General features: G+C 40.4%; 5 protein-coding genes and 1 non-coding gene across 6 annotated transcripts; 4 read left to right on the top strand and 2 right to left on the bottom strand.

Annotated features, from left to right (window-relative positions):
- Nucleotides 1–61: 61 nt before the first annotated feature.
- On the bottom strand, nucleotides 62–1,636 carry DLD2 (D-lactate dehydrogenase; the record flags this gene model as incomplete). Its single annotated transcript, XM_004181210.1, has 1 exon — nucleotides 62–1,636. The coding sequence occupies one exon, from the start codon at nucleotides 1,634–1,636 to the stop codon at nucleotides 62–64; it is 1,575 nt and encodes a 524-aa protein (XP_004181258.1).
- Nucleotides 1,637–1,839: 203 nt separating this feature from the next.
- Nucleotides 1,840–3,345, bottom strand: ICP55 (aminopeptidase; the record flags this gene model as incomplete). Its single annotated transcript, XM_004181209.1, has 1 exon — nucleotides 1,840–3,345. One exon carries the CDS (start codon nucleotides 3,343–3,345, stop codon nucleotides 1,840–1,842), a length of 1,506 nt encoding a protein of 501 aa, XP_004181257.1.
- Nucleotides 3,346–3,996: 651 nt separating this feature from the next.
- Nucleotides 3,997–5,763, top strand: AIM9 (Aim9p; the record flags this gene model as incomplete). Its single annotated transcript, XM_004181208.1, has 1 exon — nucleotides 3,997–5,763. The coding sequence occupies one exon, from the start codon at nucleotides 3,997–3,999 to the stop codon at nucleotides 5,761–5,763; it is 1,767 nt and encodes a 588-aa protein (XP_004181256.1).
- Nucleotides 5,764–6,083: 320 nt separating this feature from the next.
- On the top strand, nucleotides 6,084–6,156 carry TBLA0Ftrna5A. The gene has a single exon. It is a non-coding gene; the product is annotated as a tRNA-Ala (tRNA).
- An 859-nt stretch (nucleotides 6,157–7,015) lies between these two features.
- On the top strand, nucleotides 7,016–8,392 carry SER33 (phosphoglycerate dehydrogenase SER33; the record flags this gene model as incomplete). The annotated part of the gene is made up of 1 exon (XM_004181207.1): nucleotides 7,016–8,392. One exon carries the CDS (start codon nucleotides 7,016–7,018, stop codon nucleotides 8,390–8,392), a length of 1,377 nt encoding a protein of 458 aa, XP_004181255.1.
- Nucleotides 8,393–9,079: 687 nt separating this feature from the next.
- On the top strand, nucleotides 9,080–11,932 carry RPN2 (proteasome regulatory particle base subunit RPN2; the record flags this gene model as incomplete). Its single annotated transcript, XM_004181206.1, has 1 exon — nucleotides 9,080–11,932. One exon carries the CDS (start codon nucleotides 9,080–9,082, stop codon nucleotides 11,930–11,932), a length of 2,853 nt encoding a protein of 950 aa, XP_004181254.1.
- Nucleotides 11,933–12,355: the final 423 nt, after the last annotated feature.

Raw genomic sequence — 12,355 nt, 5'->3', positions numbered from 1 at the left:
CTACCCCCCCTTTTTTTTTTTTTTTACCTACATCATCATCACTTCCCATCGCTTTCCCTTTTTATAAAAGTTTATACGGATTCATGATACCTTTTGGATCAAACAAGTTTTTAATTTGACGGTTCAATTGGATCTCTTCTTTGGATCTGCCGTAGGTGAGATAGGGTTTCTTTTGGAACCCGATCCCATGTTCAGCACTGATGGAACCGTTCTTACTACTTACAAATTCATAAACAAAGGGTTCCAAGACAGATTCGACTTCTTTACTGTATTGTTTTGTAGCGATGTTTAAATGGATGTTACCATCACCCATATGTCCGAACCCAACGGCACCAATGACAGGTTTGGAGGAGGAGGAGGAGGAGGAGGAGGGGGAGGAGGAGGAATCGGCAATAAGTGATTGTTCTTGTAATCTCTTGTTAGTTTCTTCTATTAAGGAATACATATCTCTGATGGGCAGTGAGATGTCGTATTTGTAAACACTACCACCGTTCAATTGACAAGACTCCGGGATCAATTCTCTCCAATTCCAAAGTTCATGGGCTTCGTTAGAATCCTGAGCAATGGTACCATCTTCAATCAATTCATTTTCCATGGCGGTTTCCAAGAAGGTTTCCATCTTGGATTGGTCATGATCTTTGTTGCTGCCGGAAGTTTCGATAAGGATGTAATAGGGGTAAGATTCTTCTAAGGGGAAAGTGATGCTGGGGGATGTGGTAGAACGATACTTCTTGACAAATTCTTGAGATTGACCATCCATGAATTCGAAAGCAGAAAGGATTTCACCCAGATCTTGTTTAGCCTTGACGTATAGTTTCATGGCACTTGAATAATCTTTGATCCCCATGAAGGCGACTTGGACCGAATTGGATTTGATCGGGGTGGCGACAGAGATGCCTGTGACAACACCAAGAGTACCTTCTGAACCAATAAACAATTGCTTGTAATCATAACCTGTGTTATCCTTTCTTAACGAATGCATACCATCGATGATGGTACCATCAGGTAGAACAACTTCCAACCCAAGAATACTTCCATGCAAGGGACCATATCTTAACAAACGTAAGCCACCTGCATTTGTACCGACCATCCCACCTATTTGACACGAGCCTTTGGCACCTAGGTCGATGGGGAAGATGTAACCCTTGGAGGCAAGAAACTCTTGGGCGTCCTGTAAGATGATACCTGGATCACATTTCAAAATGCCATTAATTTCATCAAAGGATCTGATTTTGTTGAAATTTTTCAACGACAAGACAATCTCATCAAAGATGGGGACACCGCCACCTACGAGACCTGTGTTACCACCTTGAGGAACGAGTGCCAAATTTTTCTCATTACAATATTTCAAGATTTGAGAGACTTGGATGGTGGATGTTGGTTTCAATACGAGTTGTGATTGACCTTTGAATTTATACATCCAATCGATGTTGAATTCATCGAGGTCTGATTGTAGGATGGATTGAGGTGAAGGAAGGATGGATTGGAAAAAGGCGATATCTTGAGAATCGATGGATTTGAAATTTGGGTTTCTTTTCACGTTTGGGTATTTTTCAAAAGTGAAAGGGATGATTTTTTGGGAGAGGAAGCGTTTCCCAGAGGACGAGAGGAAACGCTGGAAACTAGCACGACGCATTGTGTGTGGCGGGGGGGGGGGGAGGGGGTTGAGTTGTGTGGTGTGATTTGGAGGGTGGGCTTGGGTGAGGGAGTGCGCGTAAATATATATACGTTGTGGTTTAAATAGTAGTACAAAAAACGGACGAGCACCGCGCACTGCGCCGCGCACTGCACAGACATTTGCCCGTGAAATTTTTTATATACAAGGCAGAGGGAGAAGATTCAAGCAAGACGAGATTCTATATCGGAAATTTCCTTTACAGCATCGATGGTCAAGATTTGGGAATCATCGATGCCTACACGAATATCATCTTCTATTCTAATGCCGATGTTTCTGAAATGTTCAGGGTATGCAGGGTCGTCGGGGACGTAAACACCGGGCTCGATGGTGATGACTTGATTTTCTTGTAAAGGTTTCAATCTTGAATATTCCGGAGCGTCATGAACGTCAAGCCCCAAGTTGTGGCCTATATAGTGCGGGTAGAGAGTGTTGATCTTGGACCTGTCGATGGAGGCCAGGCCGCAGTTTTTCAACTCTTGCACCATGAGATCCACACTCAGCTGGTGGATATCGTTGAGGGAATGGCCCGAAGCTTGAGTGGATTGCAAGATGCATTGTTTTTGCACATTCAACACCGCTTGGTACAATTCTTTTTGAGCTGGGGTAAACCCGGTGGCGTTGGCAGGCCAAGTTCTTGAGATGTCTGAACAATACCCGCCGTAACTACCAGCAGCATCCACCAATACAAGTTCGTCGTTGTAGATGAGATCGTCGTTGATCGTGTAATGAACACAAAGAGCATTGGATCCGGAAGCGACCACGGGCACATATGCCGATTTGTCAGCTCCGTTCTGGATGAATCGATACTCCAAGAAGGATTGCAACTGTTTTTCACTAAGGAATGCAGATTGTGATAGGGCTTCGTTGAAAGAGAGAGCCGACGCGTACGACGCACGAGCCATTACTGCAAGTTCTGCGGAAGACTTGATGACGCGCTGGGCGGCTACGAGCCGCGAAAGGTCTTTGTAGATGGTTTTGTTGCGATACGCAAATGAGACAGAGTCGATAGCCTTCTGGATTGTGCTGGCGTACTGGTTATTCCACTGTCCGTCGTAGTAGATGATGTCGGACCGTTTCACAAGCGACTGGATGTGTTGCAGCAAGCCTGGATCGTCGTTGGCCAGTGCGGAATCGGCGTTGAAAATGTCCATGGCTCCTTGAACACCTGTTCTGGCGCCCTGCCATAGTTCCATGTAAGGGTCCTTACGGGGCACTACCATGTGCAGTATGGGCTCGTCTTCATGAGGGGCCAATTCCAGTACGGCAATAGAATCTGGCTCGTTCCAGCCAGTGAGATAGAATAGGTCTGTGTTTTGTTGGAACGGATAAAACACTGGGCCCGAGGCATAATGGACTTTATTCCCTGCAAGTATGGCCAATATCGACGGACACGAGGATGACGAGGATGACGAGGATGGACGAGAGTTGGATGTTGATCCTGATGTTGATCTTGACCGTAAGGCATTGGCAATGCGTAACCGCCGAGAAAAGTATTCTGCAGCAGATATGCCGGGAGTCAACTGGCCAGGCTGCACGAGATGGGGACGGGTCTCGTGCAATGGCTGGCCAGATTGTAATGTGGCACGAACACGCCTGCGACGTGGGGTGTGTTTTGGGAGACGTGGGGGGAGCGTCGAGAAGGCGCGGATGGGCACGTGGGGAGGCATTCTTTAGCTGTGGCGTGATACGGATGGGACGAGATTTAGGCAGAGCCAGGAGCGAGAGCCAGAGAGAACGACCAGAGAGAACGACCAGGAGTCTTTTTTTCTGTCTCTGAGACGCGTCGTATATAAGCCGGGCCGAGTCGTTCTGAGTGTGGCGCGAGACCGAGTCTTCCACGACTCGAAGCACACAGCACACCACAGCACACCGAAAAAAGAATGGACCCCGCAATGCCCGCCATGACTCCAGCCCACCCACAACAAGACGCCGCCGCCACCGCCACCGCCGCCGCCTCGGCCCACACTCGCCCGAACAGTGCGGCGCCCAGTCTGGCCAGCCGTGGCCTGTCGACACGTGCCGTGTGCGACTTCGACCTGGCCAGCACGTGCTCGCACCACTCGCAGACGTCTCACGCGTCGCTGGCCTCTCACGCGTCGCTACTTTCTCTCCCTGCAGTCCCTTCAAGATTGCATCCGTGGAACTTGGACGCAGTGGCTTCTCGTCCCTTGACACTGCGTGAGAAGATGCGGTGGCTCAATTCTGACTACTGTTGTATAGACGATACAGAGTATTAGAGGCGTATTTCTAGAGGCCAATGCTAGTGTGGTGACAGTGGCTCTCTACGCTGTACTGTACAGGCCCAACCACCCTTTGCCATGACCGGACCACTGTGTTCCGCCAGACGAGTCTCGTCTCGTCTCATCTCCTTACGCCGCCTATATTCCCCTGCCCCTGCCCCTGCCCCTGCCTCTACTTCCCCCCCCTTGAGCGTGCCGCCTAGCTTCTTCAAATACACTTGGGGCTCGTGGTTACAAAACGATACGGTCCACAAGAAAAAACGTCAAACTCGATTCTCACTACAAGGTCTTAATACTGTGTTGAATCAAATGCTGTTGTCCAAGGAGACCAGTCCCAATGCCTTTCCGGTCTACGATTCCACACACCATTTCTCCACTCTTCCCAGTAATACTGCCCAACTAAACACATCCTCTCTGCCTATCCATCCAACAACTCTCACCAGTATTCACGAGGGCAGACGCCACCGGATTTATCGCGTCGATACCTCGTTGGGCAAGTCGTTTGTCTTGCGTATCCCTTATCCGAAAGATGATCCGCGCTATGTGGCTCAGCGGCTACACAGTGAGGTTGCCACTATGGATTTCGTACAGCATAACTTCTCGTCTATCCGCATCCCCAAAATATATGCGTTTGCCCCTGAATCCAATAATCCAATAGAACAGCCTTTCATATTACAAGATTATATAGATGGCCAATTACTGATGAAAGATTGGAATCCCCTTTGTAATGATGGGGCAGAGGAGTTGCAGAAAGTGTTGTCTATAGTGATGGATTTCCAATCCGAACTTCATTCCTTGACTTTCAATTCGTTTGGTTCGTTGTATTTCAATTATCAAGAGTCTGGTTTCAACCAGAGCACCACGAAATCGATCGTATCTGATGGCAGCAAGAATAATAAACTTGACGATTCTCGTTGGAAAATAAGTTCCAGCATGGAGAGACCTTATTGGAAGGGCAAGACGTTTGCCTCCAACAGGAAGTACATCGGTCCGTGGCCACTGTCACATCCTTGGGCCATGGCCAAAGATTTCGCAGAGTTGGAGGCTCGCCAATCCTCTTTATCGCTACAATCCCAGACTCAAGACTCGACTCTCTCCACGACACTACGCAACCAAATCTCGACGTTCCAAAACCTCGCTCTCTTGATCCCCATTCTTGACAGAATCACGTGCTCTTCTTCAATCCCCAATCGTGATCAACTTCTTAAACCAAGACTTGTCCATCCAGATCTAGACCCAATGAACATTCTAATCTCCCCCACAGACAAGACTCCAGTACTGCTGGATTTTGAAGGATCCTCTCTGAAACCTCTTCTTCTAACCACCCAGCCTCAATTTATCCAATACGACGGCCCAAAGATTTACACGCCGCCGGAACCCACCCCTGACATTTCCGCCGATTCGCCGCAATTCGAACAATTGCAATTCATGTACAAGAGATCTCGTAACCAACAACTCTGGGAATCCTTGATTTTCCAAAAAAATCCAGAGTGGATTCAATCCATTTCTCCTCTCGTCAAACTGTTGAGAAGTCCCTACACTGCCGCTTTACAAAGAAAATCAAACTCGGAATACTTGCTCATCCAGGATTCCATAATACAATTGAAATCCTTATGGAATTCCATCTCACAACCCGATCTCCGCTTCCCCTTGCAGATCTCACAAGACGATATTCTCAACCATAACGAATTGATGAACGACTTCCATAGACATCTGCTAGATTCTCCCTTTGAGGCCACAAAGGGTTGGATCCCACAGGATTTGTTTAACGCCATGCTTGAGAAAGGAGAGATTGAAGAACTTTCCAACGGCGATTACGCAATGGCCAAGAAGATAGATAAATAAATACATACCTATGTACGTTTGTTTGTTTGTTTTTTGTAAGAGCAATAGCCATTCGCCAAAGCAGTAAATGGTCTGTTTTAGGATAACTCAATACTGACTATTCACCCGGACTACTCTTCTCTCTCGACTTCGTGCTGGCCCTAGCAAGATCCTCTCGATATTTTACCAATCGAGCTTGCTTTAGCTTACTATATAAAGAACATATCTTATAAATGAAAATAGATGTTTATAGCGTACGTAAAAGAAGTGATCCAAAATTTCACAAAATTGAGGTGCTCCATACCTAAGCACAATAATTGTGCCTATTCAGGAAATTACATGGGCATGTGGCGTAGTTGGTAGCGCGCTCCCTTAGCATGGGAGAGGTCTTCGGTTCGACTCCGGACTTGTCCAAGTTTCTTTTTTCTTTCTTTTTCCTTTTCTTTTTTAATTTACAATACTGAACCACCATAATTTGTCGTATCTATCTATGTATCTAAATTAATTAAGCTGTAGTTTCTCTGTTGTTACCAGCATATTTCTGTAGCCGCAATTTCCTTAGTTTACGCCAAACGGATGCTAGCCACGTTACATCCGTAAAAAAAAGTTGGTAGTATCCGGTTTCTCCCCTACTATGTGGTGCACGGCGGGTGGAAGTGCAATTCCGCAGGCCAGTGGAGTTGCAATTCCGCTACTATATGTTTTTCTCTTTTCTCTTTTAATTTTTCAATTTTTTTTTTTGATATAAAAGACAATTCAAAATATATAAAGCCATTCAAACTATTTAAACTTCATGATTTCAACGTACTTCGATTTCCCAATCTCTTTGCCGCCGTTAACCTTATTTCTAAATTCTACTTTCACATGTTTTCATTAATATGGCCCCACCGGTGTCACGTGCACCGGGGATTGGTCTCCTTGACTCTTCGCGTACTTTCCAAGACCTAATTTTTTTTTTTTTCTCCATCTCTCACGTTTCTTCTTCATCCCTCCCTATTCACTCCTTCAATAGGCCGTACATGTGGCATTACACTTCACCCTTCTCTGTTGTTTTCTTTACACATTTCTCTTGACTCTGTCTTCTTCATGACCAATTATAAATAATATTATACTTGACTTCTTTTATTTATATCATGGTAAAACACCCGTAATTGAACAGTATATAAATAGGCCTACTTGTTCAATCTTATCCTATAGATTTGTTAAAGGAAACCATCAACAAACTCACCCATCCTCCCCCTTTTCTCCCCCCTTTTCTCCCCCCTTTCCCCCCATGTCTTTCAACACAAGCTCTTTGCAAAACTCATTGAATGCAGTTTCCACTTCTCCTACTCAATCTTTCATGAATTCAATTCCTGCTAGATTGAATGCTGCTAAGCAATCAAAGACTTTAAAACCTTTTTCTAGTGGTGATTATAAAGTTTTGTTGCTAGAAAACGTCAACGAAACTGCCATCAAGATCTTTGAAGATCAAGGTTATCAAGTAGATTTCCATAAGGGGTCTTTAGCAAGTGACGAATTGTTGGAAAAAATCAAGGACGTCCATGCTATTGGTATTAGATCAAAGACAAAATTAACTGCTGAAGTTTTAAAACATGCCAAGAATTTGAAAGTTATTGGTTGTTTCTGTATCGGTACAAATCAAGTCGATTTACAAACTGCTGCTGAGTTAGGTATTGCTGTTTTCAACTCTCCCTTCTCAAACTCAAGATCCGTGGCTGAATTGGTCATTGCGGAAATCATTTGTTTAGCAAGACAAGTCGGTGACAGATCTATTGAATTGCATACTGGTACCTGGAATAAGGTCTCAGCTAGATGTTGGGAAGTTAGAGGCAAGACTTTAGGGATCATCGGTTATGGTCATATCGGGTCTCAATTATCCGTCTTGGCTGAATCCCTTGGTATGCATGTCATCTATTATGATATCTTAACATTAATGGCTTTGGGTACCGCAAAGCAAATTCAAAATTTTGATGAATTCTTAGGAATGGCTGATTTCTTAACTTTACACGTTCCTGAAACTCCAGAAACTAAAAATTTGTTATCTGCTCCACAATTTGCTGCTATGAAAGATGGTGCATATGTTATTAATGCTTCAAGAGGTACTGTCGTCGATATCCCTGCTTTAGTACAGGCCATGAAAGTTGGCAAGATTGCAGGTGCCGCTATCGATGTTTATCCTTTCGAACCAAAGATGAATGGTCCTGATTTATTTACTGATGATTTAAATGTTTGGACTTCTGAATTGGTTTCTTTACCAAATGTCATTTTAACTCCACATATTGGTGGCTCTACCGAAGAAGCTCAAAGTGCCATTGGTATTGAAGTTGGTACTGCTTTAACCAAATATATCAATGAAGGTAATTCAGTTGGTTCAGTTAACTTCCCAGAAGTTTCTTTGAGAGGTATGGACATCAATCAACAAGATGCTGTCCGTGTCTTATATATCCATAGAAACATTCCAGGTGTTTTGAAAATTGTTAATAACATTTTATCAAACCATAATATTGAAAAACAATTCTCAGACTCTCATGGTGATATCGCTTATTTAATTGCCGATATTTCAAACGTCAACTTCAAAGACATTCAAAGTATTTATGATCAGCTAGACGCTACTGATGCAAGAATTAAAATCAGAGTTTTATATTAGGAAAAGTCTTTTTTTTTTGTCCTCCTATTTTAATTTTTATTTTTATTTCCACCAATATTTTTGATCAAACTTTTTTACAATAATGCACGTACAACATTCTAATTCAACATTTTTTTATATAACTATCGGCATTATTGAATACTTAATATGTACATTTATATATTCAATTAATAATTCAACTTATTTATCCACCTAAGAATTCACTTTTTCTAGTAATCACAATCAACCCAGGTTTAAACTTCCAATAACCCCGATCTCAAATCTGAACTAATTTTCAAAAAAAAAAAAAAAAAAAATCTAAAGAGCCGGGTAATTTTGGGGAGAGTTATATTCTTAGACGGGTGGCAAATTAATAGTAATATACAAACATCTTAGAGCAAAATCATATTTGAATTAAATTAATTAAAGAAACAAAAAAGAATTCCATATATTAAGTAGCAATAATCAATTACTCATCTAATTGATTAAAATAACTTTGTTGTGGAAGACGGTGTCGTTACGTTACGTGTGAATCTTTAAAGGTTACGAAAAACTAAACGATAAAGAAAAAAAAAGGATTAACATAATTCACATTAAAGTAGCAATAACATAATTCCTAAACTACCGTTTTAATTAACCAAAATATTTTGCTGTTTTTTTTTTTTGTTTCGAGCTCCTTTTTCATATTATAAAATTGTTTAAAACAAAATGTCTGTATCAACTGCTGCACCATTATTAGCACTATTAAAGGAATCAGATGATTCTGTCAAATCTTATGCCTTAAAAAGTTTAAATGAAATTGTTGATTCATTATGGTCCGAAATTTCTAACTCCATTACTGATATAGAAGCTCTTTACGACGATACCAAGTTTTCTGATCGCAAAATCGCTGCATTAATTGCTTCTAAAGTTTATTATAATTTAGGTGAATATGTTTCTGCCGTCAAATACGCTTTGGCTGCTGAATCAGCCTTTGATATTGATGAAAAATCAGAATATGTGGAAACCATTGTATCTCAAAGTATTCAAATGTATATTAAAAATGCTACTGCTAGTTATTTGGATAATCAATCAATAAATGATATTGAACCTAAATTAACTACAATCTTCGAAAGAATGATGGATAAATGTGTTACATCAGGTGAATACAAATTGGCTCTAGGTATTGCGCTAGAGGCCTTCAGATTAGATGTTGTCGAAAACATTTTAAACACTAGAGTACAAAAGGATTCAGAAGCTGCAGCTTTGAAATTAATAAATTATGTATTAACTGCCGCTACAACCACAGTAACAAACTCTTCATTTAGATCTAATATTTTGAACTCTTTATTCAAGATATTATTAGCAATGAACTCCGTAGATTATTTTACAGTATGCAAAATTGTTGTAAACTTAAACGATGCTAATTTGGCAATTCAATTATTTGACCAATTGAAAGCTGATGAAAATAAAGATATTGCTTATCAAATTGCATTTGATTTGGTTTCATCTGCTTCACAAGGTTTATTAACTACTTTAATGAATAATTTAAACTCAAAAGGTTATGATGAAACTGTCATTGAAGTATTATCTGGTGTACCGACTTGTGATTATTATAATACTTTCTTACTAAATAATAAAAATATTGACATTGGTTTATTAAATAAATCTAAAAGTTCCATCGATGGTAAATTCTCTTTATTCCATACTGCAGTTAGTGTAGCAAATGGGTTCATGCATGCAGGTACTACTGATAATACTTTTATTAAAGATAATCTACCTTGGTTAGACAAATCAAAAAATTGGGCTAAATTTACTGCTACTGCATCATTAGGTGTTATTAATAAAGGTAATTTATCAAATGGTATGAAAACTATGAGGCCTTATTTACCTGGTAGTTTTTCAACTTCAAACTCTCGTTATATTAAAGGTGGCTCTCTATATGGTCTGGGTCTGATCTATGCAGGTGCTGGTAGAGATGTTATTGATTATTTAAAGAACCAAATTATTGATAATACTGCAAATTCAGGTGATGAAGATGTTGATGTTCTGTTACATGGTGCTTCCTTAGGTATGGGGTTGGCAGCAATGAGTACTTCTGATAATGAAATTTATGAAATCTTAAAAGAAGTTTTATATAATGACTCTGCTATTTCTGGTGAAGCAGCTGCTTTAGGTATGGGTTTAACCATGCTTGGTGCTGGATCTGAATCTTCAATCCACGACATGTATATGTATGCCCAGGAAACTAAACATCATAACATCACACGTGGTTTAGCAATGGGTTTAGCCTTAATGAGTTACAGTCGTCAAGAATTGGCTGATGAATTAATTGAAAAGATGATCAAGAATGAAAATGCTTTGTTGCGTTATGGTGGTGCCTATACTATTGCCATGGCTTATGCTGGTACAGGTAATAATAAAGCTATTAAGAAATTATTGCACATAGCAGTTTCTGATTCAAATGATGATGTGAGAAGAGCTGCAGTTACATCATTAGGTTTTGTTCTTTTACGTGATTACACAACTGTCCCAAGAATTGTTGAGTTATTATCTGAATCTCATAATGCACATGTTAGATGTGGTACTGCTTTTGCCTTAGGTATCGCATGTGCCGGTAAAAATGTTCCATCTGCTATTGAAGTTTTAGAACCTTTAACCAAGGATCCTGTTGATTTTGTGAGACAGGCTGCCATGATCGCTTTATCTATGATTATGATCCAGCAAACTGAAAAATTGACACCAAAGGTCTCAGAATTTAATAAAGAATTTTTAACCGTAATTAAGACTAAACATCAAGAAGGTCTTGCTAAGTTTGGTGCATGTCTTGCCCAAGGTATTATAAACGCAGGTGGTCGGAACGTTACTATTCAGTTGGAAAATAATGATATGGGTACCTTAGATGCCAAAGCAGTTGTTGGTTTAGCAATGTTTTCACAATTCTGGTATTGGTTCCCACTTGCCCATTTCTTATCATTATCATTTGCTCCAACTACTGTTATTGGTGTACGTGGTAGTGATTTCACAATTCCAAAATTTGATCTACATTGTCACTCTAAAGAAGAATTATTTGCTTATCCAAACATGTATGAAGAAGCTACTGATAAAGAAGTTGAAAAGGTGGCTACTGCTGTTTTGTCTACAACAGCTAGAGCTAAAGTTAGAGCAATGAAAACAAAGAAAGGTAAAGAAAGTCAAGATTCAAAGAGTACTAAAGGTGAACCAACGCAAGACAAGTCAGACATCAAAGATGACCAGGAAAAAGATAGTGAAAAATCAGATAAGTCAGGAGATCATGCAGAGACTGACACTGTCAAGAATAAATATTCTTCAAAACCATATAACTTACCAAACATGTCTCGTGTCCTTCCAGCTCAGGCAAGATACGTTTCATTTAATAAAGAGGGACGTTTTACTCCAGTACGTAAATTTAAAGGAGGTTCTGGTATAATCGTTCTAACAGATAAGACTCCAGACGTTCCAGTGGAAATGTTTGAAACCGTTAGACAAAGCCAAGATATTAATGCCCCACTTCCTACACCTTTTATAGTCGAAGATGAAGTTAACTTTGACAATCTATAACGCATTTAAGTTTACTTTTAACAGGAAACTACACTCATTGATTAAACACTAATATGATCCCGCTAAAGAGGAAATCTGCATGTTCAACCTGAAATTTATTATATCTTTGTACATAATTATATATTTCCATAGAAATATTCGTATTATGTGTATACTAATATAAATCGTAAGCCAATTTAAAGGATGGATTAAAGTTCTAATATTATTAATTAAGCTGTAATATATCTGGTAAATGTGAATTGTTGAAACTAGGTTTTTCTTTCTTTGAGCAACAATTTTAAAATGAATAGCCTTAAAAACGATTAAACCGTCTCCGGAAAATGTGAAGACGTAAAATTAAGGAAGCCTTTCCCCATTTGAGAATTGCACTAACGATACCATCAAAAAGCTTGAAATTAGTTTGGAAATTTTGAAATTCAGCAT

Source organism: Henningerozyma blattae, chromosome 6 (assembly GCF_000315915.1).
Source record: "Henningerozyma blattae CBS 6284 chromosome 6, complete genome".
NCBI classification, from domain to species: domain Eukaryota; kingdom Fungi; phylum Ascomycota; class Saccharomycetes; order Saccharomycetales; family Saccharomycetaceae; genus Henningerozyma; species Henningerozyma blattae.
The sequence above is the reverse complement of the archived record's forward strand: the minus strand, read 5'-3'. Positions and strand labels throughout refer to the sequence as shown.